Source organism: Chroicocephalus ridibundus, chromosome 6 (genome assembly GCF_963924245.1).
Source record: "Chroicocephalus ridibundus chromosome 6, bChrRid1.1, whole genome shotgun sequence".
In the NCBI taxonomy this organism is placed as follows: domain Eukaryota; kingdom Metazoa; phylum Chordata; class Aves; order Charadriiformes; family Laridae; genus Chroicocephalus; species Chroicocephalus ridibundus.
The window spans coordinates 34,083,515-34,109,371 of record NC_086289.1 but is presented as its reverse complement, the minus strand read 5'-3'; the positions used below and the strand labels follow the sequence as shown (position 1 = coordinate 34,109,371).

General features: G+C 44.9%; 1 protein-coding gene across 4 annotated transcripts in view; it reads right to left on the bottom strand.

Annotated features, from left to right (window-relative positions):
- Positions 1-474: 474 nt before the first annotated feature.
- Positions 475-25,857, bottom strand: part of ARID5B (AT-rich interaction domain 5B) — a 122,137-nt gene continuing 96,754 nt past the window's right edge. For all 4 annotated transcript variants that reach the window (XM_063338942.1, XM_063338941.1, XM_063338943.1 and 1 more), the window contains 3 exons: positions 22,891-22,988; positions 10,242-10,440; positions 475-6,351 (listed from right to left, as the gene is read on the bottom strand). In XM_063338942.1, coding sequence (XP_063195012.1) covers positions 4,201-6,351; positions 10,242-10,440; positions 22,891-22,988 — 2,448 coding nt within the window. In that variant the 3' untranslated portion in view covers positions 475-4,200. The remainder of the gene's footprint in view (positions 6,352-10,241; positions 10,441-22,890; positions 22,989-25,857) is intronic.

Here is a 25,857-nt window from a genome sequence, read left to right as displayed (position 1 = left end):
TACTGTCATCAGCAAACCGACTAGTTCACATCCAACCCCGAAGTCCTACTGACGGTCGAGCCTGGGAGAACATGGGGGTGATTTTCGGATCCCAGCTGGAGCCTGCAGCACTGGCGGGAAAAAGTCCTGCTCCGAGATGCAAATAAAGCAAATTTGCTACTGGAGCCACCAGCTCTGCGTGGATGCTACCCCTCAACAGCGATTCCTGCAGTCAGCCTGACCATGGCCATGCTTTAACGTGAGCACGCAGCAAAAATAGAGGGGCACTGACTGAAGATCTTGTCTCTTCCTCCTTTAGGAAATTGCAAACTTCCATTTCTTTAATCTAATCATTTGCAGGAGGAGATATTTTCTCTAGAAAAGCCAATATAAGAGGGCTGAAAGGTCGGATGGGATAATATGTAATCCATTGCGATAAGGGCTGTTTACAGAATTATTAATCAAACACAAAAGGGAACAGATAGTAACATTTTTTATTAAATATTACAGTGGATCAAAAAGTACAAAATATCTTTTGCCTGCTATGTGATTGGGAAACTATTGGCACATAATACAGTATCAAAAGCATTAATAAGTACAATTTGGAAAACATACAAAAATTGAGTGTTTATAGTTGGCTCAGCTTTATTTCTGGTAGTGTTTAAACTAACGCAAAGGTTACTCAATAACCTTTTAAATGGGAAACTATATAATATTACTGGGCCATTTTTATATATACAAATCATCACCTTACAGAGCATATAGGCTACATAACTTGAATCACAAAAAGTATACAATATTTACAACAAAAGAAAGTTAAAAAAGTATAAACAGCTAGTAGATTATGCTGCCATTATTAGAACATATTTAAAACTGCGGGGCTGGGGGGAGAGGGGGGGAGGAGGAAGAGAACGAGCGGAACATCAACCACGTGTACAGCAAAACACCGCAGGAAGCGCTGCCAATGCCGCCCGCCTCACATCAGCACAAGAAGTCCCATCGCTTCTTAAAAATCACCCAAATTGCAAAACCGGACCAGAGGCGACCTCGTTGACCACTGCCCGGGACGGGGCCAGGCCAGGAGGGGACGGCGAGGGGACCCTGGCAGTGGTCTCTGGAGGTGGCATCCCCACACGCCCCGAATTGGGCCGAGGTACCGGTGGAGGCAGCCAGCTCCAGGGGCTGCCAAGGTTCTCTGCAGCTGGGACAAACTGACTTCCCGGCCCGCGGCACGCCAGGCAGACGCCTTGTGCCGGGCCATAGGCAGGCAAGGCAGACCTGCCGCCAAACGCCGGCTCCTTCCCGCCCTGCCTCGCTCGGGGCTGGGATTTTACCGGGAGCCAGACCCCACTTCCCAGGCGTTTCGCAAAGTCCGGCTCAGCCTGTGGCCAGAAGCTCCACACCAGGCATTTGCTGCCGGGCCTTTTCCTTTGAATCTCACAACCTTTAGCATCCCTAATGAATCCTGGACATAGTGCGTTGGAATTGCAACATTTCTTGGAACTCGCTCCTGGTAAATAGATTTATGACTCTATTGCCAATTAGATTCCACAGTTTCCTTTACAAACCTATCAATAACAATGGTCTGATTGCACAAAGGGAGGCTTGTGCAATTTCATTCAATAATAAGGCCCCTTGAACTCAAACAATGCAAACAAAGCCCCATTTAAGACATTAAAAAAAAAAAAAAAAGACTTTTCAGCCAATGGAGAATTCAACAGTCTTTTGAAAGATTTCCAAGATTTCTGTTAAGTGTTTTTAAACAAATAATGCGCCGCTTCTGTTGGGGGTTTATGCTACCATTTCCTTTCCTTGGCCCTGATGCTTGCCCAGTGTATTACGAGTTTCCCCAGCCAGCAGCGGCCAGTCTCCTCCCCTGGCAAGGCAAGTGAGAAGCCTTCCCCCCCTCTCCCCGTCCCCCAGCCCCGCGCCACCCCAGCACGGCTCCGAAAAGCCATCGAACTCCAACGGGACATAACCAGAAGGGAACTCGGACACTTCGCGTAAACAAATGCACGACTCCGGGACACACAGCTGAACCGACACAAGGAAGAGAAGCGTCTGCTTCACCAAACACACGACAAGCTTCTGTTTGCGTTTGCTGTAGATTTTTATATTCTCTCCCCTTTCCCCGCCTCCCGCCCTCTTCCCCCCCCCCATCCCCAAACCCCTGATTCTCATGTGATTCAGATCTAGTGCAACTTTACTAGAGATGTCCTCCACACCGCGGCCTCTGCCCGGCTGAGCCTGCCGGTCTCTTTCCCGTACTATTTGTGGAGCAGCAGGATGCTCTGCACTGGCACATCCATGTTCTAAGTTCTACTAGTCTGTTTATCGATCAATTAAATATAGTTTTACCACAGGAATATAAAGTATTTAATTGAAGAAGCTGGATCTTTAACAGTAGACGAGTATATTATTCTGGTTTCCACCTTTGGATATTAAGTATGATACATTATATATTGTATTTGGCTTCATATCACGGGAAAATTTAATGACATGCCTAGCATGCAAAGTGTTTCTTAGTAGTTTCCATTTTTCTTTCCGTATCAATTACGCTGTCTTTGAACAGTAACTGAGATGGTTCGAATCACAACCAATTTTCACATTGTAAAAAGCCTCCAAGTCACACTTGGCTTTACCGATGTCTACGCTCGGCTGCACAGCGGCGATGTCCTGCAAAGCGAACACACATCCATAGGGAAGCTCGTTCGTCAGGAAAACCCAGCCCCTCCACGCTCGGGCTTTCCCCCTGCGCAAGGATGCCCAGGGAGAAGCTGAGATGCCCGTGGGGGCGTGGAAGGACCATCCCGACCACCGCACGCAACCCCCTACCCATCCTACCCAGCCCAGCCCGCTCGCGAGGCACAGACAGCCTCTGATCCAAATCAACATCGGCTCCCGTCCTAATTTCTGAGATTCTCGACATTCTCGCAAACCACAAATCCATTTTTCCGGACTCCTCTCTCATCCCAGCAGCTTGTGCCAGGGAGGTTTTGTTTTCTAGACCGTTCCTCTGGTAGGCAGGAGGGTTTCACAGCCTAGGTAAGGTTACGTACAATGCTTGACGCATTCACGGACCAAGACAGGGGAAAGCAAAGCTCGGCGGGAGGGGGGAAGCGGCGGAGGAGCCCTCCCAACAACAGGAGGAGGGCGAGAGGTGCTCAGCACCTCACAGGGGTGGATCGCGGGCAAAGGAACCTTGTTCGCATCCTTGCACCATAACATCACCTACAGTATGTTTATAACCGTTAAGATTAATCTGAACCAGTTGCTTCAGTTTGTAAACAGTAAACGTTAACCACAAAAATGAAACAAAAATGCTGCTCGGAAGTATAAAGAAACTGGAAAAATTACAAACACATTAAAAAAAAAAAATAGGACAGCCACAGCCTTTAAAAAAAGTTGCAGATAAAATGATACTGTTTAATTTAAAAAAAAAGAAACCCAAAACAAAAAAAAACCAAACATAAAGAGCACAGAATATACCAGACAAACAAAACTATATAAATTATTGTGACCAAATGTGACACTGGTAGTTTACGAAGTGGATATGTACAGTCAAATTAAACAGTGTTTACCCTTCTGTTCTAATAGTGTTAAAATGAAAAAAAATCTATTGCCGTTTCACTATACATTGCATTGATTGAATCTTTAAAAGTCAGGAAAGTTACCCCAAAAAAAGCACATCCACTGATTGTACGGATTCTCGGCCCGCTTCTCCTTTCCAGGTTCGTCTCGAGTCCTCGACTCGTTTTTGCAACAATGCTCGGCCCCTGGCCCTTGGCTCCGTGAAAGGCAAAGGCAGCCCTCTCCGGGGATTTCAGTGAGCTCAGGACTGGGCCCGCATTTCCACGGCTCCCTTTGAACATTTGCTCTTACCATAGACAAGTCCTTTCAGAAAACATATATGCAAAATCCAATGGGTTTTTTTTTCTTTCTTTTTTTTTTTGTGTTTTTTTTTTTTTGTGTGTTTGGTTTTCTTTTTTTTGCCGGGGCGGGGATAAGGGGGTGAGGGGGCTGATGTGGGAGCCAGAATTAAAGAAGCAGTCCTGTCTCCATCAAACGCCGAAGCGCTCTCCTCTAGGCGGGATACGACCGCATCCTGGTGGACAAAAATACAGATCGCTAAATCTGCAAGACATCGTCACAGGGGGAGGAATGTGGCTAACTTAACTTTTCTCCTCAGACCTTTTTTTTTTTTTTTGTGAGCGAGGAGTGTTACAGTTTTGTGCTGGGATGTACAGAGGATAGCTGGGAAGGTGGGAAGGCGGCTTGAGGGTTTATAGCAGCTAAAGGATAAATGCTGTTATGCAAAAGGTCACCGTAGGAACTTCCCACAGGTGTTGCTGCAGCTAAGTGTCTGTACAGTTGCTGAGAGTTTGCAGGGGATGTGAGGAATTGTCTCTGCACCATGAAGGAGTGAAGAGCCAAAGGCTGCATTAGTGGGGAGAGCACGGTCTGATTTTTCAAGTACTGCAGGGGATGAGAATACCCGGGCGGGAGGCGATTGTTCAGCCCGCTGCACAGGCTTCCCGGATACAAGCCTGGGAAGATGGGGGTCGAAAGGGGAAATTTGTGGCTTTCCAGCATGCTGCCAGAATGGAGGCCATGCACCGGCTTGCTGCCTTCCCCCTCTGGGTCGGTAACCTTGTCTTTCGCCGAAGTCTCCTTTGGTAAGTGCAGAGGAGAGACAGCTCGGATTTTTTTTTCAGAAATGACTTTGTCCAAGTCCTCCAGGCTCCGTTTCAAAGGCCGGGCAGCCCCCACGTTTTGCGGGCTCGTTCTGCGGCTGATGATAGGATGCACCATCCCCTCCATCTTCCTCAGATTCTCCAGCCTCTGGGCCTGCTGCTTCCCAGACCGGTGGAGCAACTCGCTGTGTTTCTTCGGGGCTGTCATGGCCATGGGGGACACGCGGCAAGCTTTGGGGTTACAGTCTAGGCTCACCGCCTGGCTGCTGGCAGCCTGGAACGGGGAGATACCTTTGCCTTCTTGCTGGGCCATGGATAAATGAGGGAGGCTGGAGCCCGGAGCCTTTGCAGTCTGTTTGTGTATGCTCTTTGGAAGACTCAAATCTGTTGGCTGATCATCTGAAGAGGCCTCCACTGCTGCCTTTTTTTCTTGCTGATGCAAAGACGGGCGGTAACTTAAATTTAGTTTTTCTTGGTGTTTGTGTTGAGTAAAAGTAGAAATATTTTCTGACTCTCTGAACATGTCCCGGGGGAGGTACTTTGATGTCTGTTCATTATTAAGGTGGTGTTCTGTGTGCCTATAAAGGCTGTGCAGATGAGGTGATGAATAAAAATCTGCCAAGAAAGTGGGCACATGGGAGTGCTGCAGTGCCCTTTTCTCACTCATTTTATCTTTGCAGTCCTGGATATCCGTCTTCGGTACGTACGACTCGGCAAGAGAACTGAGGCGATGTTTTGAAAAATCACAGCGCTGAGGATCCGGTTTACTTAGCATGTCATGTTTAAAAACGTCATTAATCGACTTCCTTTCTTCCTTGGTTTTAAAACTCTGTACGTGTTGTATGACTGAGGGCCTATTAATTGCTACAGGGTCCGAATTAGGGGCGTGGGGACCTTGTGGTATGCTTGAGGACAGCTCATCTCTGCTGTTCAGCTTCTTTTTGCTGATCAAAGGTGGAGGAGAACCATAAGGATAGCTACATGACAGGGCTGCCCCACTGACCTGCGACAGCAGCTTCTTCTTTGCCAGGGGTGACATGATGCCTGGATTACCCTTGGAGTAGAGCAGTGGCGTGTAACCGAAAGTGGAGTCATCGTTCATGGACCCGGGCAGCTCCTTTTCCTTGAACATGTCGAAGTTCTGGACTACTAGTACTTTGGGCGTTTGCTTTAGAGCGTTGTGGATATCTTCATTTCCCAGTTGGTCCACTTTCACCGTGCAGTTTGCGATGTAATCGGCCATCTCTGGCAGTTTGTCATCTTCCATGTCGCTCTGAGAGGGCAGCTGGACCGGGAAGGCCGTGAAGGGCATTTCTGAAGGTTCACTTTCTAAGCTGTCAGTAAAAGCTTTATGTAGCCTTTGTTCAGGCTTTGTGTCTTCCAGGGAATCTACTGGGGGATGTAATCGTTTCGTGACGGTGGCATCCAGCACGGTGTCTTCTTCTGGGGGCACGGATATACTTGAGAAAGTGGACAAGTGCTGAACCTCCTCCTTGGCTTTCTCACTGTTCGTGCTGCTTTCTGTCAGGTCTGTCTTTTCCAGAGGCAGTGGCCGAGCTGTTTCTGGTAAAAGAGGTGGAGGGCCTTGCACGGGTTGTTTCATCTCTCCCGCTGTAGGGTGTTCAGGGAAATTTTTCTGGTCTGCTGATTCTTGATCCTTCTCTTGTTCTGATGAAACCTAATAATACGATTCAACAGACAGTAATAAGAACGCGGTGCATTTTGGCAGACGGTTCATAAGATCATACACAGTACACCGTTGGCTACTTTTAGAGAAGTACTTGTCAATCACCTTGCTGGAACGTGAAGGCTCTAACACCAGGTATCGGACTGAAACAAAGAAAAGTACCTCCCAGAAATACTAAGAAATACACCATCACAATAAGGCACTTCAAAACACCACCAGTGGCTTGACCAGATAGCTAAACACTGAGGTTATTTATACTCTTTTAAAATTAATTAGGCAAATGCAGGAGAGCAGATTTCGTAACACAAGCGATAAGGCTGTAGAAATTTCTCCCGCTAGCCAACTTCACCTACGAAAATGACACAACGATTCCCATGTGTTTTCTTACATAAAGTCTCTCCAGCGTAGCTATCTTAAAATTCAGTGATCACAGAGGAGATCATTCACACCCAGTTCTGCATTAAAGTGTGAAAATGACAGAAATGGCATACTAGGAATCCCTATTGTAGGCAGCAAATCACTGCCACAGCTTAACTAGGACACACATTTTTTTATTAACGGATTAAAATGAAGTTGTCAACATTCAGTAAGTGTGTGTGCCTGCTATTGCAAACATGGCTTTTATACGTTATCGTCAATGGGACCGCAGCTCTTTCTGCTCCCCCATTAATAAAGCTTGTGTGCACAATTCACACTATTCATCCCATTATGTAGCCGGCTGAACTGTGACCCGCAGAGGTCACCAGAGCGTCCCATCTGCGATCCAGCTGACTGACAGCCCTTTTCAAAACTGCTGTCACTCTCCTCTGACATGTCGTGGTGGAAGACAGTCATAAAACGGCAGCATTGTGTGAGCCCTTTATTATTATTGTTTTCTTTCTTTCTTCGTTGTAAAGATAAGACGCATCGAGAAAGTTATTATCTAAATGCTGCTTTATGGTCTGTCGTAGGAGCAGGGGATCGGAGAAGGTCCTAACGAATCTAACCCTCTTCACAGCTGCTTTTAAATATTCCTGTCTGTTTGGCTGGCCTATTAGTTACAGTGTCTGTTAGTCATCCTAACTTCTTCTTTTTAAACTCATAGCTGCCTTTTGCAGCCAAATACCATCATTAGGTCCTTTACAAAGTACCATCGCTAGTCTCTTGAGCTTATAAAATTACAGGAAAATACCAGACAGATGAGCAAAGCAAGGAGGAGAAAAAAGAGAGAGAAATCATATTTAATAACTGTACATTCTGCTCTTTGTTTCTGTTAAGCAACATTTTGATTGAAGTTTCAGCTATTGTGAGGAAATGTGCAGTCTAAGGCTAATAGCATTTTGTCTGGTATCTCGTTACACTGACAATGTCATTGTGATGGCAGGAAAACAGGGAAGAGCACAAAAGCAAATGCAAGCCTAATAAATTAAAGTTATATTCTCTCCCCGCATACTTCTTCTGGAGTATGAGTTGAACGTGCTATTGAGAGGACCACGCATTTCTAACTCGATTATGCTTTTGCAGCTCCCAACTACGGCCAGCTTCTCGGCCACAGGCGGAAACAGTTTAAGCGGTGGCTTCGTCAGGGCCATGCCTACACATCTACGTGTGTGGCTGTGAGCAACACACCACCACTGCTGTGCCTGGATGAGGACTGCACCCAAAGGTGGAGCCTGGCACGGGGCTCCTCCGCTGGGGGACAGCTGGGGTGAGAGGGACATGCAACCTTCTGCCCGGCTTCAGCAGGCTTGGATTTTGTTCCACCCAAAGGAGCTGGACATCTCCTTTCTGCTGGCCCTGTGAAGGACCGTGTCCTGGGCACAGAGCCCTCCATACAGCAGAGCACAGATGAGCTCTGCAGCTCTGCACCCACCCTGGCTGGAAGCGCCCACCCCTTCACTGCTCGAGCTTCGTGTGACCACCGACCTGTACGGTGACGTGCATGAAGGCTGCGGTCCTCCATTGCCCACCCTGATTAAACAGGGGCAGGACATGTCTTCCCTCCCAGTCAGGGAGGAGACATTAACTCGGCTATAAAAGGTACCATTTTACAATGGGAAACTGCCATAATTGTACATTTTTATTGTCTCGTCTAGGCTCCCTACATTTCCGATAAGCGCAGCTTAAGAACTCTTCCTGCACACCACACAAAAATAACTGCAGTTTAAGCAGCAGGAAGTTTGAGATAGGGAACAACAAAAGCAAGGAAATTCAAAGTTAAGGCTGGCGCTCTGTTGCAGGCTTGTTATGTTGTGCTTATAGCAGTGGCAGTACGGATAGTGTGTAATGGATCTTGCTGATCCAAGACCCCTCAACAGACAACCAGGCACGAAGGAACGACAGGGGACGGGAGCACAAACCTTCACTTTGCATCTCCTTGCTTTGGGAAATTTGTGTTGCAACCTTCCAGTGACTGACGCAGGTTTGTGCGCACCCTCCTCTCTACATATTTTTCACCAGAAGCGGAGGGGTTTTCCCCCAACAGGGTTCCCTGCTTTAAAATTACAGTGCGAGAGAAAACAAGAAAATCTCCCCCTCTGTGGAGTGCTCTTACATTAGATGTTAAAGGCACTGTTGATCAAGGCAATTTAAAACACAAACTCTGGTTTGGATGGCAGATGAAATCGTCCTTGTAAGCACAACTTCAAAAAGAGGGAGTGGGACATGAAAATCAATATTTTCTGTTCTCAAAACTGGGTACACAAAGTCTCAGAGGCATCCATGTTTACTGGTCCTGCATTGTTTTTTTTTAAACAATGATTAGGAGGATTGTTGGTAGCTGACTCAATACCAATTTCCAAACTGGTTTAGAAACAGGACTTATGTACCTGCCAGACGGCAATGAAGTCAAAGGAGCAGCCGTAGTCTGCCGGGCACATCATGTGTTTCGACATTCTTTAAATACTTACTTTCACTGCAACGCCTCGGAGGCTGCTGTGATCTGGCAGACTAAGACAGGAAAAGCAACGTCTTGTGTAGGGGTTGTGTGTGAGGAGCTTCACCGCCTCCTTCACGCCGGGCGCAAGCAGGGCACAGGAGAGAGTGCGCGGGATGTGCAAAAGAAAGTGCTTAAGTGCTTTTGCTTTAAGAGCAAAAAACCCCATTGAATTTTTATCACTTAACGAAATTTACTCCTACTTGCAGACAAATATGAATTCTACTGATCTATCTTGCTTTGGGCTGCGAACATAAAATCTGTTCCACAAGGGCCGTCCTGCAGGTAACGCAGCTCTACAGGGAACCCGGGGCCTGCCCATGTGAAGCAGGTGACAGAGTAGGAACATATCTCAGCTGAAAACCGTCTGCGCCATGGGAGAGGGAAGTCTCAGTCAGGGTTTGGAAGGCATTTCCCTCAAAATCTGACCTTTTAATGCGAAGCGAAATTTAGTATAACACCATAAAAATCCTGGGGAGTTATCTGGTTTTTGAAAGGCATGCATACGTCTGTGAGCATGGAAAGGCTGATCCAGAGGTTACCATTATAAAAATCAGCTGTGTCCAACAGTTACCACAGTATTATCAACAGTATTAGAGGTTCCCGCACCCTATACTTAGATTAGGAAATAGCTGTGGTACTTGTGTGGTTTCCTTTTGGCAGCTGCTGATTTTTTAGTGGTGACCACTGTGTAATACAATGAGCAGAAATGGTACTTGTTACATCCAGCACGCTTGGTCTTCTGCCATCACCGCTACGCAACGCGGAGCTAACTGCTTGCTGCTTGTAGCCCAGCTAAATCCCTACACAGACAGCGCCACAACAACTGCATTTCCATTGCCGAGCAAACTCAAAGGCCAACTGGTTGGAATCCTCCCATTTAAATTATGTATTTTATCATTGGATTTCCCATGATTAAAGCTGTGCATTTTTAATCGAAAAGTTGAAAAGCAGGAAAGCAACCAACCTCAGATGCATCTTGGGGTTTCTGTGCATTATCTTTTTCCTTCTTGCTCTTTTGGTTTTCATTTTTGACGCGTTTTGTTCCAGACACTTTTGTTTTCGCTTCACCCTCCTGGGAACTGTTATCCTGTTTTCGAGGTTTCACTGGAGGCAGTGGCTTATCTTCCTCTCCTTTAATAAATCTTTCATACGGCAGGATTAATCTAGGGGATTAAGGAACAAATAATTGATCAGATTTTGCCATTCTAGCAAAGAACAAACTGTATCTACTACGAGCGGTTTACTTAATAAATCCATTTTCTTCCATGCCGTAAAAGCAACAGTGTAAACTCTATATCTAGAAATCCAAGTATGATAAATCAATTTATTTGGCAAGATTTTCATGTGGCGTAAATTCAGTGGAGTTGAGTTGGTGTGGATCAGCTGTCAGTAACACTGCAGTGGTTTATGCGGCTACCCCAATTTGTACCAGATGAGGATACGAGCCACTACATTTTAGACTGATTTAAAAAAAAACACAATAATCCACCGTTTATTTTTATTTTCCCTCCCTACCATTAAAAGCAAAACCCCAGGAAAACACCTCCAAAGCCACAGCCAACCTGATAACAGCCACGCAATTTCCAGGCTGGTGGTTCACCTGCGCGTAAGGGCGAGTGCCAGGAGCCCGGCAGAGAGGGGAGAGGGGGGCTGCGGGCAACCCGCAGCGCTGGGCGCAGCACCCGGCACCCTGTGACCAGCCCCCCCGTGCCACGCACCCACACGGTGACCCGCACCACGCTCCCCACCTCCGCCACCGACTCTTTTTTTAAGGCAGAAGGAGAGAGGAAAAGAGTTAAGAGCGAAGGAATTCTTCGCTCTCCTCCGCAAAGTGCGCAAAATGGCTTTTAAAAAGCAGGGAAGAAACACAAACAAAAAGAATATCCTCCCCCGAAAGCATCAAACACACTGAGTTTTAATCTATCTGTTTCCCCTTTGCAATTCTTGATCTGAAAGGAAAAATAACTGATATAATTAAAAGGGATGGATTGCATTACAATCTCGGTTTCAACTTCAGTGATTAAAGTTTTTATAATGCATTTGGTATGATTAATGACTCACTGTGGGATTAATACAAGACTCAGACTTTAAAAATATGAACTTTAATACGGCAAACGTAATTTGTTTTAAAAAAAAAAGAGACAAGTTGACTCTATGAAGAAAATGTACTTTGCTTATAAACAACATAAATCTGTTCAAATACCAGGAATCCTTAATTATCTTTAATCTAAGACTCCAAGGCAGAAACCTCTTTGGTTCAGATATTCGTTTGTTATCCTAGAATCAGTTTCTAAGCATGCAATTTTGATTTACATACTTAGATGTTCAAACACAGTTTGGGCTTAAGAGAGCAGAAATTAGATTGCTCGTGATCATAATATTTTACATTTTAATAAAATACAACATAAATTATGTTAAAATATAAACCTAATTTATGCTGTATTAGAAGCAAAATTCATTAACTGAGCATGCTCTGACATGGTATGTGCAAAGAGGCGTGAATAATACTTTCTAGCCCTGAATTTGGCAGGGCTCCAGTAATGAAGCTAAGCAGAGCCCACAGGGAATATTCATCTTCAGATCCCATTACAAACTGAGTTTAAACATGTTACAGCTGCTAAAACTGGAAACTGCTCCCTCTATGCAAACTTAGCAAAATAATACGTAGTTGCCAAATACCTGCTTCCCACTGTAATATTACAGTTAATGTTTATATAATAAAAAGCATAACTAAGCAGAATAAGAAAAAAATAATCTTGTTCATACTTGAGGCGGCTACATTTCATTTGTGGAGCGCAAATATTGGTGAAAACACCGAATTCCTCCCCACGCTGCACAAAGCGCTTCGGACTTCACTGGAGGCAAGGTTGGGTTTCACGCAGGGCAACGCCGAGGCCGCTCTGCCATGTGTTAAATATTTAGAATCGCTCTTAATAAAAACCCATTTTATTACAATAATCGTTAGCGCAGCGAGGGGAGTGTTTGACTTTTGTTTTGTTTCCATGGGAACGGGTCGCCCGTTAAAAATCTACATCTTCCATCCGTGAAGGTTTCCTAGGCTGTCCCGCGCCCCACGGGAGAGGGAGATGCTCCTGGCCCACGAGTGGGGCTTTCCCTGAACGATGCCGGGCGATGAAGCCCGTGGCTATGGCCGGGACGGGAGCAAGGCCCGGGCCAACATCATTAATCACCGCTCGTGTGCTCTCCACCGAGCCTTGTAGGGTAACGCGGGACGCAAACTCCTCCTCCTCCTGCCGCACCTCACCAGAACTCATTAGCTTTGGTGCTAATTAGCAACCGTGGCTTAAATTTCCTTTTCTGATCTTAAGGGTTCACGTGGGAGTACAAGGTTTTCGTTTTAGTTATTTTTCACTGAGCTCAGCAGTTGGCAGGCCGACAGCAGTAAAAATACATTTCACATCGCCGGTCAAAGGCCCGGAGCCAGCGGCAGGAAATCTGGAATTAAATGTTTTGCGTATCGGGGAGGCGGCATGACTAAGGTAAAAACCGAATCCAAACACAGGGATGGCTTGTTCTAGGATTTTCCCCTCCTGGTTTGAAAGGAGGGCCGGCAGCCTGCTGTCCCCCCCCCACCGCCAAGGGGGAGAGGAGCTGGGCAGGAACGCGGGACCCAGTCGAGCATCGCCAACAATCGCCGCTTCACGTAGAGATTTCCGTCGGTTGCAATTTTCACTGAATGTTTTTTCAGTTATCCTGTCAGGGTACAACACAATTACCCACAGGATATGATCTTATCATTTGATTATTAGAAGTTTTTATAGCGCAGGAGTAATAAAGCTAATACAGCTCTCGGAACATGTAAGCAGCCGGCTCACATGCCATGAAAGCAGCTGGCTTAGCCAATTTAAGGTCAATATTGCCCAACACAGGAAGAATGCGATCTGCTGTTAGCCAAATAGTTTAGCAGAATGTGACATGTCTGAAACCAACACGAGATTTATGGGTTTTTCGTCAAATATTTGCAGCGCAGGTAAGATTTAATCAATCTTTGCGCAAGGAGAGGTAAAGGCGACGTCCAAAAAATCGCAGCTGGATACCTCGAATGTCTTGCACTTTGGAAATAACCACCACGTCTTCAGTCGCTTTCAGCTGTGGCTGTATTTCATGGCAGGGGGGGAAAGTATCAAAGTATTCATAAAAAAAAAAGAAAAGGGGGGGAATATTTTGTGGTCTAAAGAATATTTACTTGCAAAGCCTGCGAGCAGACCAAATAAAAGGATCTTTATCATGATCAAGATTCCAATATTAAGATTAATAAAATGTATTATTTATAAGTCAATTAACATAAATAGAATATGTAAGCACTAGTGTATTAAAAAAATCATTCCACAGGCAGCAGATTTTTAGCAGCATGAGGTTTTTTTTTTTTTTTCTTTCCTGGAATAATACAAGAATAACATTTTCCAGCCAAGAGCAGAAACAGTAGGGGAGTCTTTGCTATCACAGGGCTTCTTATTAAATTCAGTCACTGTGAAAAGCCAGTCTTTTTTTTTTTTTTTTTTTAAATAAAGACAACTTAAAATCAATACAAGTTAGATTAACAAATCAGTACTATACTAATCCTGATTTATTACGATCGGCAATATTAAGTTTAATCACGTATAAACTGCTACTCAAAAAAAGATTTTGCTTTACTAAGTCCTGAATTAAATAATGGCGCAGAGTGTACCGAGTTTTTAGATCTGCATCATCTGATATTATGAAAAATTCAATGTACTTCTCTGCAGCAGATGTCAGAGGTCAGCAAATCTATTACAGTAATGTAAGTAATCTGGCTTTCTGCCAACCTTTTTTTAAAAAACACTGAAGCAGATAATTTTATATTTACAAATTCTAAAATCCTCCAGGGACTGAATCTCGTTCCCAACAAAAAGCAGAAACTTCACATTAGAGAAATGTATTTCACAGTATATCAAACATGTCTTCATCATTAGCATTTCATAAAAAGAAAAAAAAGCCCTTAATCTTTATTAGTCAACATTTTTTTTCCCAGCTACAGAACTAACAATACAAGATCTCATCTGAGCCAGTAACCGCTACATTTTCATGTATTGATTATGTGGAATGAATGACTTTTTTGGCCCGACTCTGCTTCACAGGACACATGAGAGCACATCTATTTATAGACATGATAAAAAAAGTAGTTACAATAATGCAAAGGATCTGACCGGCCCAGAAAGAGGAAGGAAATTAAATGTTAAGGCTGCCAGTTTCCTCTTTAATTCTCCCCACTGTGTATGGATATGACGGGGCTCTCGGGCCGGGGAGGAACCATATGCCCAGGACACACAGCGTGAAGGAGGCAGTTCGGCACAACCCCTACAATATTTTTTATATCGCTTGCTTCAGTGTTTATTTTTGTTTTCTTTCTGGCAGAATAAAATATTCCAGCACGTCTCCCGTTGACATCATCTTGCTTTCTCAAGGACTCCAAGCCCAACACAAACTAGTGCGCAATGGAGCCTCTGAGCCACAAGAATAATCTTGGAAGGGCTTAAAATACCAAAGCCCATTCCTTGGGAGATGCTGCCCCATTCCCATGCTTAGCCAGAAGGTTAAGGAGGTTGATTGCAACAGGAATGGAAAAAGATTTAAATCTGCTCCACTGAATGAATACAGCAACCGGTTAACCCGTGGAACTCACTGCCAATGGATATCTTGGGGCCAAGGGATTAGTGGGATTATGCAAGGATTAGATGCTAATGTAAATCATGAGAACATTAAGCTCTTAGAGTTTCGAAAACACTGAAAAGGGACAGGCAATAAATCTCTTTACTGGTAGAAGTTTGGAAAACACTTCCCTCCTGGGCCCATTATGCCGCAGTGGCTCTTGCTCCTTCCTCTGAAGGCGCCACCAGGGCTCGGGGACGAGATGGCCGGTCTGTCTGCCTGGTTCAACTGGGTAACCACCCGCTTCAACAGGTCCCCACAGCAGCCGGGCAGAGCCACCCGCATCCCCTGCAGCTGGGGTGGCTCGGGGAGGCTCCAGCAAAGGGGCCCTGTCAATAACCTCAGTGAGAGGAAACCCGATTCTTGTTCCCTGGAAACACAGTGGCAAAACATTCAGTTGTTTTAAGGGACCGGCAGGAATGCCCAAGCCCTGATCCCAAGAGAAGTCTTGTATTTTTTACCCTGATGCTCTTCAAAAGGGATAAATCTTGGAGCAATGCTGCCAGCGTAAGCATGGGAAACAAGCCATCTTCAACAGCAATCAGCTGGTGGGATGGCCAGGAGCAGGCGGCCAGCTCTCCTGGGCACCAGCGACAGATTCCCAGCGGAGAAGGAGGGAGAGGAATAACCCAAACGCTAGGGTGTCAGCCTGTTTCGCAAAATGGGAATATAAAATACATTGAGGAACTCAAGCAGTGTGTTCCTCAAGCCTGATTTCCCCAGACCACGTTGTACAATCCAGGGGTTACAAAGCAAGCCTTGTGCGCTTTTGTGCAGAACACAATAGCAATAGGTTTATTTGCATTTGTCTGAAGTACAAAACTGGCATGTATTTTATCAGCAAAGACAAAATATGTTTGAGTTCAATTTTCTTCCCAAAGAACTTTCCTTCCTTAAAGAAATGGCTCTTTCATCCTTTTCATCAACAACTTTCCTCACAGCCCACTGGGAGTGCTGGTGGGTAATGAGAATGGCTCACTGCTGAAAGGTAGGAACTGCGCTGCTGCAGGAGAATTCAAAGACACTTTGTTTTAAGTAAACTGGAAATTAGTGACATTACAAACGCAGCTGTTGATTTAGCTGCACAGCCCGGCAAGGGAAGCTCAGGCACTCTTGATCCTACGGCTCAGCATGCGGAGATGAACAACCCCAGTCTTTTGCCTTCAGTGCAGATTTACTGCATGGGAAAGACTCAAAGGAAGGGTGACGGGGACAGACCAGCTTCCAGAGGTGACTACCAAAATTGCTACAAGCCTCTGTTTGTGCCACAGTCACCATTTCTAAAGGCAGACACGTATTTTGTTCGGTAGGTCCATATGGTCCCTGCAACGCTTGGTGCCTATGCTCAGGACAAGCTTACAGATGCCATTTTGCATTGCCCTCTGGGGTGCGGGTCCCCAGGAGAGACTCCAAAATCCTGCCGGGAGCAGGAGCAGAGCTCCCTGGGAGCTCTGAGCCACATCTCCATTGCAGAACGTTGAACAAACTAGGGCCAACCCCCTCCATGTTAGCCAAGTCCTGCGGTGAAGTACAAGCTGGCAATGCCCAGCGGACCTGGGGAATCTGAGGGGAAGGATCTTACTCTCCATCCCTGGTGCTGCTCCTGCAAAGGAGAACAGCCCATCTCCCACCACGCAGCACCCTCCTGGGGCAGCTCAGGTCCCAGCAAGGAAAAGGGGATTCTCCCCTTGTGTAGAGCCTGTCCCTGCTCCTGGGTGTCAAGAAATGAGGTTACCATACGAGACACGCTCTGCCTGATGTTGACCAACCCCGAGCACCCAGCTCAGCCACGGGGAGTGCCGGGACCCCAAGCGCACTGGGGACACCGCATGGCCTCAGCGCCCGGAAAGCGTCGACGCACATGTGTGCGGCAGGGGACGCCTGGGAATCCCCCTCTCCCTGGGTGACAAGCCACCCGGGAGCACCGGGAGCAGACGGCATCCCCCAGTTCTGCTGGGAGAAACTCCTGGGTGGAAATAAGGATGTGGCTGGGAAAACAATTCCCCTCAAGGAGAGAGATCATCTGTTTCCACATGCTGGAAGGCAGTGCCCGACTGTCCAGCATGCTTGCACCCAAGGACGGCCCTTGCTGACTCCAGTGCTGGCCAGTAAGTCTCTGAGGCTGAAAACCCAGAAATTTTTTTTGGAAAAAAAAAAATAAATATTGTGTTCTCAGATGTTTTGAATGGACAGCTAAGGATCTGTTTTAATGGTAAACAATTACATTCCTCTGTCATCTGATACTTTTTAAATTTTGGGGAGGGGGGAAGCTTTCTGAATTTTCAATAGTTCCTTTGTTAAAGCATCTGTTACTCACATAATTGAAAAGATGTTTGTTCAGTGGTATGCTTGAGAGTACAGTTATTTAATCTTAATGATAAAGCCCCGAGGGCAGAAAATCATAAGTAGAAACCTCTTGTTATTTATCAAAAAGAAAAAAAAAAAAAGGCAAACCAAAAACCCAGGAAAAGAAAGAGAGAATTGAGACACCTCATCTATCTTCATGCTTAAATTTGTGCTTGATGGAAAACTATTGAGACAATTTGCAACTTGCGAAGTTTTCTGGGAGTCTGGGACTAGCTGAAGTGGGAGGGGGGCAGGAAAGCGGGGTGAAGACAAAAACAAAACAACCAAGTTAGTACGCCGAGAAAAAACTGCTGCTTGGCAAGTTTTTTTGGGTCAAACAAAGAGCTAGCTGTAGTTTGCAGCATGACATAACATTTGATTAATTTTTGCCTGAGGATGTTTTCACACTTAACAGCGTAAATCAAAACCTTCTATTAATTACAATGTGTATTAAAAGATAACCATAAGCATTTTCATGTAGATGCTATACTAGCCTCCTATTTTTTGTTTCCTGTAAAAGACTGGCTGCTATTTCCAACAAAACTCCACTGAAATCCTTACACGTTACCAAAGTTATCCAAACGCTTTAACAAAACCAAACAGCATTTGCATGGAACGCGGGGCGCTCTTGCATATTGAATTACTCCACAATATCCTTAGGGTAGAGAGACTTTACGGCTGTTAAAGGGAAACCATGTAAGGGGCTTATTTTGACCTGCCTTGCGTTTCTGATAATATATAGTATTTACGTGAGCGATTTTGACAGAAAAATGGCAGACCGGGCTCCCAACTGTGCAAGACATTGCATCTCCTGGGGTTCAGTCCCCCGGTAAGGGACAGATGTGCAGGGTGCTCTGCAAGCGCTCAGGGGTCACACTCACGGCCAGAATAAAACCCTCTGCAGGTCTGTGTCCAAAGTGTGGGCACAGCCACCCTACCGGATTGTGAAGAACCACAACCCACTCTGGCAACCCATCTCACCTATCTGCTCCTCATGAAGTCCTGGGTGGTTGTGGCCCTGCGGAACACTTTCCCACTCGGCTGCCTAAATCTGATGAGAGCATGAAGCCCAATAAACCCCTCTCCAGCTGGGTTTGACCAGGACGGCCTGGTTTTCAAGGCGTTAGTGACTCATGAGGGCTGGCATGAGACTCTGTTGAAGAGCAGGACACGACCTGTGGGATACTCCACGTCCATCCCTGCTGGAGATCCCAAGGGAGCCAGGCTCCCCAAAGCACCCGAAGAAGCCAGGAGGGCTACTGCTCTATGGGACCGTCCAGCTGCCAGCCACGACACCTTCACACAATGACACGTCTGTCCATCAAAGCAGCCGAGGAGTGTTACTTGACGCCGTTGCACACCACAATTCCCCGTCCCGTGTGTGTTTGTGCGTAGCTCCTGCATGAGGCTTGCTTTGGAGGAAATCAAGATGAATCACATCCAGACTTGGAGGCAGAAAAAGGCCTCAACAGGCAATCGCTTGTATTTTTGTTTTGTTCAATGGGTTTTATTGGGAACTTTATATACCTCGCAAAATAGTAGGTTGGGTTTTTTTGGTTTGGGCTTTTTTGGGGGGGAGGGGATGGTGGTGGTGTAATATTTATGAAAAATCCCTAACAACAACATCAGCAGCACTGCAGAAACACAGCCTATCGTTCATGCCGGAAAATTAAAGCTGCCGATCATGTGTTTTGTGTAAAAGCGAAAGAAACCTCAAACCCTGCATGTGAAAACCACATCTGCATTATTAGGGGAAGGCAGCATGGGGAAGAGTGCTTCGCAGAAAAGTAGCCGTTTCTGAGGGTTTCTTGATAAGAGAGAGAGATGTAGGGTGCTGACAAGGGCTCTAAGAGTTTCACAGGAAAGGTTCAGGCTGAATCAGCTAACACCAACCACACACGCCTCTAGCTTTCTGCGATCATGCAAGGTAAAGTGCGTTAAAGGAGCACAAACGAAGAAAGTAACGACCAGAACAACAACAACTCCGCACGGTCCGAGTTGCGCACAAAGCAACAGCCCCACGATGGGAAAACATTAATGCTTTTTATATTGGTAATCATCTGTAACATGAGCAATTAAGTACAGTACTAATGGACTATAGCCAAGAGCCTGGTACTAATATTAAAAACTGACAGAGATGAATAGGTTTGGAAGGAAAACTAGGCTGACAAAGACATTTTTATGAAGTGCTTGGGCCTATTTGGAATAACCCAATCAGAGGCAGGTTCAGACCAGCCATGCCTACAGTGACAATAACGCATTCACTGGCACTATACGGTGCCTGCTACGCTTTAAATAAAAACACCCATTGCTTCTACTCAGCAACCTGCACTTTCATTATTATACTCATTAATAAAACAAAAGTTGTCTAACTAATATACAAATAACACTTACTGAAACACTGGCAGCCTCGCCTTGTTTTAAAATGAAACCAGTTACTGGAAACACAAACCGTACTACATGAAAAATGAATCAGTTGGTAACGCACACAAAATCCTTCTTTCCTTTTTACCAGGGAAACAAAGCAAACACCGCCCCGACCGAAGGACTCTGCCTACCTATAGCGCAGCAGCAGCAACCACCACCGCCCCTGCTCCAAACAGGGGGGTGTGGGGAGGGGAGCAAAGCATTCCCCACAGCCTTTAAATCTGGCTTTGTTTCAGCGTTTGCCGACCTTGGTACCACAGGGCTGCAGCAACGTGCTGGCTTTTTAGAGGTTATAAGCACCTCGCGAGAAAAGCAACATTTCTGCACAGGATTTGCTAGACAGAGAGGCAATTCTGCCCTCTCCGTTTCTTGGCTTTTCATCATTGTTGTTGGGTTTTGGTTTTTTCTTTTTGTTTTTCTTTCCTTTTTGCCCTTTGAAGTTGGGGGTGAAACTCCACCTTGCAGAGGAGAACTCGGAGAGGGCAGGAAGGTGGGATGCAGTACCTGAATGGGACCTACGTGCCATCCCACTCCTCAGCATCCCAAGGGAGTCACTCAGAGGTCACCTAAGCAGTCTCAGTACGTTAAAGCCGGTGCAAACAGCTAGTAGCTTCTCTGTCATCTTGGAAGAAAGCTAGGTACCACAACACCGATGCCCTTGAGATCTAGTTGTAGAGATGAATGGCAAGGCTAATTTAGACAGCGGCAGGATCACCGAAGTCAGGGAACTGCCTGTTCTGCCCCCAGTAAGCAAGGAAAGGCCAGTGGGATTCAGAAAGGAGAAATCACGAGGTTTATTCAGCATTTACTTCCCAGCTTAATTCAATTTCCAGTTTAGCTTCACAGCTCACCTTCAAGTTAGAAAATGTATGTGTGTCCTGAATCACGAATGTGTATTTCTGCACTGCAGTTCTAGTTTTAGATTAAATGTCATCTGAGCACTTTGGCTATAAATGAGCATTACATTTACAGGTGCTGTAGTTAGAATTACTAGCTGAAACAAACCATGACCATTTCATTTACTTTTTTCCAAGTCTGAGGCTTAATACAGCTTTCCTGTGGTGGAAAAAAAAAAAAGGAAAAAGGAAAGTCTCTAACACTAAAAATCTAGAGATTGGACCAGTCACTGAGGAGGTTTTTTTTATACGCGTGTTGGTTTTTCAGACCAGATTTGGTAAAGTGTATTTTAGGTAAGCTCAGGGCTAACCTAAAAATCCTACAAGATGTTTTCTCCAAGCGCCATCTTTTGACAGCCTGCCAGAGACCTGGAAAATAGGTGCTGCCTCATATGAGACCTAACCCAGAACCACACAATAGACTGGCATCCAAGAACCCAGCTTTGAGCTCTTGGGTGTGCTAAGACCAACCTAACCATAAACTAAAAGTCTTTTTCCTCAGACTGGCTCAAGGCAAGCAGAAATGCTTTTGGGGTAGCCTGGAAAGGCTTTTCGATCTTGAAGGCATCACGAGTCTGCTCAGGTTTTCTAGTGAGCACAATGGGCTTTGGCACGTCGTAGCATACTGAGTAGTAACTGCTGAGTAAGTCACACAGATGCACACAACAGAGAATTGCATCCTCGCTGCATCGGAGGTCAATTCAAGGGTTTTGCATGTTAAAAACTAAACCACTAGCATGAAAGCAGAAGAGAGAAACAGGATTCATGGAGTACTTGTGAATGGCTTGTTTCTTTTCCCACAACTACAAGGGACACGCTCGCTCGGTGACTCTGGGATTTGAACGCAGAACCCAGCCATGCTTGCTGCCGGTGCAACCTAAGCCCACAGAGACCCAACTCTCAGCTGCGCCTGGGTCTCCTCTGTCAAATAAACATCCTACAAAGCACATCTGGTGAGGGAAGACCCAGACTGCCAGTTTGAAACCCATCAGCTGGTGTGGGTGCAAGAAGAAGCCCTGAGGCTGTCACGGCTGTAATGACGGAGGGGAAGAGCCCAATACCCACAATCTGATGAGTCAGTTAAAACAACCTATAACATTCGTCCACAACGCAAAGGCAGGGAAAAGCCCCTTCTGACGTGCGCAGCAACTCGCTCAATTTGCTCTGCTGCTTGGCTCGATCTCCAGAAAGCTTCCAACTCGAACTTTCATAGTGGCATTACATGCAACTTCTTCATGCACCCAAGTCCTTTACGTTGGAGATGTCTCCTGTAAATGAGGGCGATCAGCCTCCCCCTCCATGAGTAAGGCAGCATCTCCCTTGGAGCGGCCAACACGTAAGGTACTAAAAGAAGGTGAAAAATTGCCCACTGAGCACAGCTCTGCTGTGCCGCTCTGTGCATGGGCAAATACAATCTCTTCCTGACCCCAGCAAAGCAACTTGTTTATGCCCAGGAACAAGAGACTGGACTTCCCTGATCTGAGCCTGAAACTGCAGAGCTTTTATTAACATTTGCTTGTCTAAGGGAGAAAAAGGAAAAAAGGAAAAAAAGGAAAAAAAAGGAAAGAAAAAGAAAAAATAAGAAAAAAAAAAAGAGAGTTGTTTCTAAAAACCATACCAAACCAAAACAACATTCCAGCTCCATCATTTTATTCAATGTGTGCTGGCTTCACAAGCCCTGGAAGTTATTATCTACATGGGAAGAATAAGAAATCAACAGTTCTGACCAGCAACAATGGCTGCAGAGAAAGAGTGTTTGGCAGCAGCTTGCAGGCAGGGAGGAGGGAAGGAATGCAATGAAGAAGAGGAATGCAATGCTCTGCATGACCTACAAGACTAACAGCACCCTGCATTGTGGGCCACCCCATTATTTTGATCACAACCACAATTGCTTAATTGGTATTCCTAAAAAATGACAGAAGACAAGTGTTTGCATCAATTAGCTGTCGTTTCTTATTTTTCCTTGAGTATCTTTTGCTCAATTTTTCAGCTTCTTTAACCGGAAAGCTGTTGTAAAAATTAAGATATGTACCAAAGAAAAATCAGATGCTTGTTTTATTTAGTTAGTCACTGGAGACATACATTCTGGTTTAAATTACAATAGATTATCTGACTAAACTGTTGGGGGAATATTTTCTATATCTTTAAGAAGCCTCTCTCCCTCTCTTTCTCTAATTCTTTATAAAACGCTTTGAAGGCTCTCCAAATTAATTTTTTCATTATTAAACAAGCATTTCAGATTTGTTATCTTACCTTTCATAATGTCTGCGAGTACATGTAGCAGCACTTGTGCTTCCAGGGTTACCACCTAATTCATCATAAATATGTTTCCATTGTCGACGGGCTGTTATCTGTAAAAATGGCAATGGAAAATTTAATCTTGCATCTTTACAGATTCTACAGTGTTTTGAGTTCACAACAACAAATGCATGTGTGACACTTTCAGAACAGCATGTACTACAAGCACTATAAAAGCTCCTACAGAATATATAGAATGCACAGAGCTTTGGGTGTTGTTTTTTTTTTTTTTTTTTTTAAGTTAACACTACGTCTATTTTCTTCCTCTCTAAAATGGAGTGATCTGACTGATTCATTATCAAGTCACAAGCAATACGGCCTCACAAAGAGAATCTCAATCAATAAAGGGTCATTAACCATCTGAAGTTATGCAGACAAATCCCACGGTGAATTACAAAAATGAAGCTCAAACCATACTCAGCACAAATAATGATTACATAGTTATTTTAACTGAATTAGAGAAAATAAATCTGCTGCAAAACCCAAATCCACCACAGAATTCTGTAAATCCACAAAAGCATAGTCCGTAACTCTATACGTTACAAGCTGTTTATTTTTATCCATTTATGTCAGTAAAATATATAGATCAAATAGTAATGAAATCTTAACATACTCCGATGTTAATATTTGAGCTATGTACTTTATTGGACCGTGCTGATGAAAATAAACATCTTGTAACATATTGAGTTGCATACCATGGTTCTGGTTTTTCTGTACAGAAATTAGGATTATACAGAATAACAGATGGAAGACCTGGCAAAAGAATTGTTTCTGAATACCACTTCATTATTTCATATATTCTGCTATATTTAAAACAGGAAGAAAACCAGGAATAGGACAAGCACAACAGAACACCCTCTTTTGCCTGCAGCTCATAAAGAAGGCCAGTGGAAAATTGTGGGGGCAACTTGGGGAGAATTTTGTCATTTTCTGTGGAATGCTGTGGATTTTAATATATTCAGCCCCGGAGGCTTCTTCGGAGTTACCCACAGAGCAGTCAATGGCGTTCATTGAGGAGTTAAAAGCAGCAATCAGAAGAAAACAAATATTACAACTTGCAATCTGAGGCCTGTAATTTTCATCTAAACAGAAGAGATAGCTACCATCATTAAATATTACGGGGTAAGAGGTGTTTCTTTTTCACTCAATATAAAAGGAAAAATCCTTCCTTTGCAGAAATCATTCTCGGAAGCCAAAAGCATGGCTGGAGACTCGTCATTTGATAATATTACAATTTCTTCAAGTTCATTGTTTGTACTGTTCTCCTTAGAAAAAAATCAGCACCTCCAACTCACTTTTAGTACCTGTACATATTTTGCACCTATAAATACTTGAAAAAAAAGGGGAAGTATCCTATCTTAAAACTCATTTAAAGCAAAATAGACTGACTGCATTCACTAATTTTATTTTCTGTCTTCTGTAACCAACCCAAAGACCACAGGCAGAAGCGAGAGACTGCAATTCAGGGATCAATTCTGCACAAACGCATTTTTTAAATAAAAATCAAACACCAATGTGAGGAAAGGTTCATTTTAAGTCTATTTTATGTAAGTTCCTATGCTGTCTTTTCCCCAGGCTACCCGCACTTCTAGCTATTATTATACTAAAGGTGTTGAAGAACTGGAGTCCTAATGAGCCATAAAGAACACCACCTCCTGCGAATATGAATGGATGCTCCTCCTGCAACCTGAAAGTTGAAAGAAGAGTTGGACCAAGTGCCCTGCTGTGGAGGAATGTCTGGATGGGAAGCTACCTCTGGTCCAGCCTCCCACACCTATTCCACCAGACCTCAGGACAGGCAAAGGACTTCGGCATGGCCAAACAGTCCTTGCCTTCTGGTAGCTCCCAAAAACCACAAATCCCTTAAGGACTGCTGCAAATGGCTGTATATTAAATCAAGTCTCTGGCAGCCTCACAGACTAGGGGAACAAAGATGCACAAAGCCAATCTGGGGTCTGTGCTCTGGCCCTCTGGCAAGCTCAGCCTGGCTGGTTTGCAAAGGCTGTGGGCCAGGACCTCATGCTTTGGCTAAGTACAGTGATGCTGTGCAGAAGCTATAAACGAAAGCAAAGGATTAGTCAGCAAGAAGACTACTGCAAGTCCCCTTTTTAAACATCCCGATGTGACTAAGAAGCATGGTCTCCATTTTTTAAAGGAAAATGGTAACCTTAGAGCCCAAGTCTTATTAACTATGAGCTGACTCAAGAGTGGATACGCAAGCTGTAACATCAGTAAACACAACCATATTTGAGGGGAAAAAGGAATCCCTTTGAAATAATTGTTGGTGTCCCTCTCCTCTAGGCTGTTTAGAATAATAGTATTTACCAAACATTTGCCCAGCTTTATGCGATTCTACCTCTGCAGCGGACCAGAACTCCTTGCCAATCAGCAGAGTTGTGTGCTCCCATGTCCTGGGCTAAGTTTAAATTTGACATTCCCTGAAATGATTGTTAGTCTAACAAAGCCCAGGGTTGAGTTTTCCCCTGCTCTGAGAAGTTTAGTTTTTACGCTTAATAAACTTCAAAGGACTAAAGTAACTGATACATGACATCCTTAAGCAATCTGAACAAAATGCTGCACTGTGGAAACTTCTCAGTCGTCACGTGGGGCCACGCTGCTCATGCTGGATGCTCACACTGGCCACATCCAAATTGGGGACCACTTTCTTTTCTCATGCAAGTCCCTCCCAGCCACCCCAGTGACTGGGGACTTCCTGAGGAGCCAGGAAAGGGCAGTGCTTGGCAATGCTTTGCTTATGGTTGCTGTTCCTACCAAAAATGCCTGCCTCGGCTGCTTTTAACTCCGAAAGGGCTCGTATGTGCTCCTGGTTAGTAATATGTTCATGACCGGGGCACGAGGAACAAAAAAGCAGCTAACAAAAGGTATGAAAATGGTAAAATATTTCAGCTGCCTGGGTAGGGA